We start from the raw sequence: 6000 nt of genomic DNA, 5'->3' as shown, positions 1-6000 counted from the left end.
ACGCAAGCCATAAGTTTTGGGTGATCATCTGCTTTGTAACAACAGAAGCATTGGCAAAATAGGACCTTTCATAATCAAAACCAGGAATCTTGAAGCGACAGGGACACGGTGGGAAGCCTGGCAAGGGCGGGTGGTTCACAACTTCCTTGCCCTCCAGCAACTCTTACTTTTGGTTTCTCATGTATAAACATATGGCTACATAAAATAAAGCCAAAAGAGAGCCCAGGAATATGAACTGCTGCTTTCCAGCTATCACAGAATCATAGAATCATACAGTCCTTAAGGCTGGAAGAGACCTTTAGAGATCATCTAGTCCAACCCTCCTACACATGCTCTTTTTTTTTTTTTTTTAAATAAAATAATGTGACACGGCCAGTTTATTTCCTGTTGGCTGGATTTTTCATTTTGTCCTGAAACGAATGACAGAGATTTTTGACCTCAGGAAATGGCCTGTAAAGCAGACACTTAAAAAGAATGGCAGAGCTCACATTAAACATTATAAAATGATGAAATCCTGGAAAAAAGATTAATTTGGGGTAGGCTGCTGGAGATCGTTTGCTACTGCAGAGCTCCTCTTTGTCTACCTGGACGAGGGCACTCCTCACATTATAACCTTTCAATTTATGGCTAATTGGGGTCAACACGGAGGTGTGGAGTGGGTCTGGTGAATAGAGACACGTTGAGGAGTCCCAGTCCCCACAATGACCTGGTGGGAAGGAAAGCCACCGGGATGGGTCAACTGCTCCCTCCTGAAAGGCCCTGCAGACCAAGAAGGTTTCTGCCTTATGGGGTGCAGGGGAAGGAGCTCGTGGGGACTGTGCAAAACTTATTGCAGGATGCTTTTAAGAGGAATGAGGGGACGTGTGAGAATTTCTGTTGGTGGCATAGGGGAAGGATTCTAGGAGAAGAATCAGGGTGGACTGGGAAGGAACAAGCACGCCAAAATATGGTGGTAAGAGGATAGAAGGGGGCAACTGAGTACAAAGAAGTTGCTAAGCATTGTGCTTCCCCGGTGGAGGCCTCCACTTGAACACATTAAATCCCGTTTATAACTACGGTGACCAACAAAGAACTTGTCTGACAGTGACAAAGTATGAGGTCTCTGTGGCAACAGCAGCAGCAGGTCTGGAACCCAATTCTCCTCTGCCCTCGTGCCGTAGCAGAGGAAAGCCCAGGTATTTAGTCACCTGGTAGGCAGACTGAGTGCCCAAAGACATTCTGGAGGAATCTATACCGCTTACACGTGTGCATACGCACACCAAAATATGCACGGGAACACATACAAGTGCATCCACGTGCACGTGTGCGTGCACATATTGTGCCAGCAGGCTCCTGCCGAGCTGTATGTCGGGACCAGGACCGGGTTGTGGCGCCGCTCATGTTCTTGTGAGCACGTTCCAGCCTGTCGTGGAGCACCACGGGCCTGCAAGGGCTGGGCAATGCGCACACACGAGCACGCCCAACACGGATGCACATTCAGCCCCACTGCTCACCTTGGTGCTCTCCACCGCGCTCGCTCCTCCCAGTCCAGGTCTTGGGCTCCAGATGCGTTTAGGCTGTGCAAGGACAGCCCCTGGTCAACACTTCCCCCTTGCTGCCCACTGCAACCCACGAGGTCCAGTCAGTGCCCTCTGTCCCCAGCCATGGCAAGGCTGCACATCACACACAAGGAAGCTTCAGCCCATCCCTCCATGGGGACAAGGCCACTCCGAAGAGCAGCCCTACCTCCCAGTGTGATCCCACTTTGGGATCGCCCCAGGCTTCACCAAGCTCGTTAAGATGTTAAAAGCTGCGCTGCAAGTTTGTGGTTGCCCCGTGAGTTACACAACGGCTCCCTGCCCAACCCTGTCACGTTATCCCACTGAGGACACAACTCGGTTGTGTCAGCCCATTTCTGCCAGCCCTCTGCTATGCTGATCCATAGCTCACCACCTCAGCTCTAAATAGCCCACGTCAAAGGCCTTGATAAATGTGAGGTGTGTGACATGCACCGCTCTCTCCTTGCTCATGGAGTCTTCTCCTACGAGTGGTCTGGCACTCGTGAGTCAGGCACAAGCTGCTCTGATAAATCTCTCCCGCAGACCCTTCCTGGGATGGGGCATGGTCTCCTGGAAGAGCCACTGAAGCTCTCACTGAAGCTGAATTAACTTACAAGGCCTTCTTTGCTCGGAATTCACAGCATCACAGAATGGTTGAGGTTGGAAGTGGCCTCTACAGACCATCTACTCCAACTCCCCGGGCTGGATTTTTAGGGCTGTTGTGGACGAGGTAAAAGGTAGCAGGGAGCTGCGCTCAGCAGCGGTGATCCAGCAAATCTACAGCAGTTTGTAGGTGGCTCCAACCAGCTGAACCTGGCTCTGTTACTGGGTAGAAAAAAACAATTCTCAGTCAAAACTAAATGGTGGCTTTTTATGTTCCCCCAGATACTATATGAACACCCTTAAATTTCATAGAAGAAAGGGGACACTACTGTGAAAACTGACTGAAGGCGGAACAGTTTTGCCATGCATGTGCCACTGACTTTGAGGATCCCCAGACTAAGAAGGTCTATATCTACAGGTCCACTACTCTACAAAATTCCCAGCAGATACACTAATAAATAAATAAGGAAAACTAAGGAATAAAAGACCTTCTGCAGATCACCAAGAAATCCTGCATGAAGATACCACAGCCCTAAAGCAAGTGCCAGCCTCTCTGCAGCTGTGTGTTAGCCCCTCTTGTTGGGGTCCAGTCACCTTTATGCTGTGTCCATGTGAGGGAGGGCTCTTCAGCAGTTAACCAAGTTAAGCACACAGAGAGGGTGGCAACAACCCCCATCTGCTGTCGCCAGGCAACAAATAACTAGAAAGATACAGAGAATGATAAAAATGGTCAATGTGTACATTCGCAAATACAAAACATTTTAAATACCCAGCATTTTGCAGTGAAAAGAAAAAAAAAACAATTTATTAGAAAAATATTTAATTTTCAAACTTTTTCACAGTTCACAGTGAACGACATCCAAGGTCCAGTAGTCTTTTCTCCAGATGAACAGTGTTATATGACCAGAATATGGAAAATTCTGTGGTTATGCAATTCCCTCAAAAAATCATTGTTAGTGATTAATATGGTCCATTATTAATGCAAGTGCTTTTGATTAAGAGAAAAGGGCTGTTTTCTGAAACCAGCTGTGTCTGAAATACGAGATGAGAAGATTATCAGCAATCCTAATATATGTGCTATTAGCTATGTAAGCTTTTTGTTTTCAGAATCACAGCAAGAAAATGCACTCCTCTTCTGATGCACCTTTCACACCTTTAGACTGAATCCTAATTGCTGCAAACTTGGACAAATGTAAGAAGAAAAAAAACTTATACTCAAAGCAATCATTAACATGTATTTTCCTGAGAGTCGGATAGAAAAATGGCACTGTTATGAATTAGTTATGCCACATTTCCAAGAGGGTATAAGAGGAAGGTGATGAAAACATACATTTGATTCTGCTGCTAACATGGCCCATTAAGTTGTTCCCTCACAGACGGCTCTTGACCTTCCACCCTAGTGAGGAAAACACGACCAAATGCTTAGTGCAGCAGCCACAAACCTGATTTAACATTTATACGTATTAACAAAAAGAAACACAACATTTTAGTGTTGAACAGACTCCACAGAAGATTGAACACACCCTTAGCCCATGACTGTTTTTATCCAGTGTCTGAGGTGCAGAAGTGCAGAGGAATCCATCACAGTTAATGATTGCACTCATCTCAGGAAGGAATTACTGCCTTTGAATAAATATGCTGTCTACACTAAACAAACAGAAAAATCTCTTACATGTGATGTTTGTACAGTAATTTGAAAATATGTTCAATAAATGCACTATAAACAAAAGAAAAGAAAGCTGAAGAATATAAGAACTTAAAAGCATCATCAAGAAGTCTGCCTGTTTTTACTTTTCTATGGGCTACTAAGTAAGAAAAGTATTTTATTAAGTGAAAGATTCTGTTCAGTACCCATGAGGCACTGGTAGGTGTTTTTATTAAAGTCTACATTTTAAAAATGAAATTGTATTTATATAATTTGCATTTATATAATTGCAGATATTTTGATTAAATTATTGAGCAGTACGGTCTTTTGTCAATTTTTGATGATCAAACTACCACCAGATTTCTTTTGGTCCATCCTTATTGCTTTAACCAGTGTCTTCTTCCACAAACATTGAAGTTGCCCTATTAAACAGATACACCAAACCAATCATTTTTAGCAGAACAAGCTGATTGAAACAGGGAGTTTCTTATTTTCTTCTTAATGTCCCTATGTTACAAGAAAAAAACAAGTTTAGAAACACAAAAAACGTATTCTACTAATCAAGCTTTACATAAGGATACTAAAAAGGCTATTCTCTTTCTAAACTATTTTTGAAGGATTGCTTTTAATGTATTTAGTGAACTTCTAATCTTTCATTCTGTAAGTAAAGAAAAATCAAACAGTAGCAAAAAAAAAAAAAAAAGCCAGCATTCAAGAATGTGTGAATATGAGAAGCAGAGTGTTCACCTGTTTTCCTAGGACAGTATTTTTCCTTGACACTCAAAACTGTTTCTCTCTATCCAAAGTAATCATTATTCATTGAAAACAGTCATTATTTGCAGTCTCTCTACATAACTTTTTATAGACACAACTCCGTATTGGTATGCTGTGAAACTCACTATCATGTCATACTGTGACTCAGTCACTCGGTGAATCCTGTATCGCCTGCTTTGGAACAGAAGTTACTCCTAAAAACCAGTTTATTCCTATTCAAGAGTTTCCAGTGCACTGAGTTTCACACACCACAAGTCCCTCTATTGTCTGAAACAAACCGGGTCACACTCCAAGCTTTACAGGGCAGTTTCAACCCGTTATTTCCCTTTTCCCATCCCGCTGCCACATGAACGCTGACCACGTGCGGTAGGTTCAGTCCTGCCCCCGGCGAGACCGGTTCTGATCCATGGCGGTGAAGAAGAGGCAGACGCCGGCCGTGATGAGCACGTGCATCCCCTCGTAGAGCAGTTTTGGGGAGAAGACGCTCCAAATGAACAGGTGGTAACGCAGGCCCGTCACCAAAATGATGTAGACGGCGACGGGGACCGAACGCACCAGCGCGTAGCAGAAGCAGCCGTGACCCATCGCTGACGAATTCCTGGCAACAAAAACAGAGGAGCTCATTCCCAGGCCAGCACAGCAAAGGCATCCTCGTTTCTCTGCTTTTTAGCACGTTTCGCAACACAAAGAATTTTCACAGACCTCCATATTAGTTAAGAAAAATAACTTTTGGTGCAATGATGTAATTAACAGAGCTTTTGCTTACACATATCCTAATGTAAATCCTAAGATATAAGCACATCACAAATTTGCATAGCAATTGCCACAGCAATAACAGCAGCAAGTAGTTCATCTCAAACTCAGAGGGCTCTGTGTTTGAGGGTGTTTTATTGAATCATTAAAGCCTACATTGAGCCATTTCGAGGTAGTTCCATCTGTTTTTAGCCTCCCAGGGCCTTTCCGCTGCAATGGGATGGTTGCAGGCAGGGCAGATTTCCCTGCACCTTCCCAAAGCTGTTTAGTCCTTTAAAGGATCATCAGGTGGGGTCTGCTCTCCTTAGGGAGGCACAAAACTTGCCTGATGTCCAAAGCAAAGATATTGGTTAAAGCAACATAGAAATGTTATTACTAGACAACTCTGCAAAGCGAATTTAACACAGTCCTCCCCAAGATCACCATGTTAAGTTTATATAAGCAATCCATGACATTCCAGTCATGGAAACACACTGCTAACTTAGCTTGGGCCACTGCATTGCAGGAATGTCTTCCCCATCCCTAATCCACTTGGGTCCAAATCTGTCCCATTGAGATATTCTAGTGGGGACAAGTGTCAGTGGAAACGACAGGGGGTTCTGCACTGCGTTGCTTGCCCTCCTCCGAGGTGCCAATTCCTTTGCAATGCTGCCAGGTTCACATGTGCACCTTAACCACAAACCAAAT

At 44.2% G+C, this 6000-nt stretch overlaps 1 protein-coding gene across 2 annotated transcripts in view; it reads right to left on the bottom strand.

Moving 5' to 3' along the window:
* Positions 1–2936: 2936 nt before the first annotated feature.
* The window catches only part of PIGG (phosphatidylinositol glycan anchor biosynthesis class G), a 76739-nt gene continuing 73675 nt past the window's right edge, over positions 2937–6000 (bottom strand). For both annotated transcript variants that reach the window (XM_026049938.1, XM_026049940.1), the window contains one exon: positions 2937–5158. In XM_026049938.1, the coding sequence (XP_025905723.1) occupies positions 4933–5158 (226 nt within the window). In that variant the 3' untranslated portion in view covers positions 2937–4932. The remainder of the gene's footprint in view (positions 5159–6000) is intronic.

This window comes from Nothoprocta perdicaria, unplaced genomic scaffold, assembly GCF_003342845.1.
Source record: "Nothoprocta perdicaria isolate Ctin4 unplaced genomic scaffold, notPer1 scaffold_63, whole genome shotgun sequence".
Taxonomy (NCBI): domain Eukaryota; kingdom Metazoa; phylum Chordata; class Aves; order Tinamiformes; family Tinamidae; genus Nothoprocta; species Nothoprocta perdicaria.
This window is presented reverse-complemented; position numbering and strand designations above follow the sequence as displayed.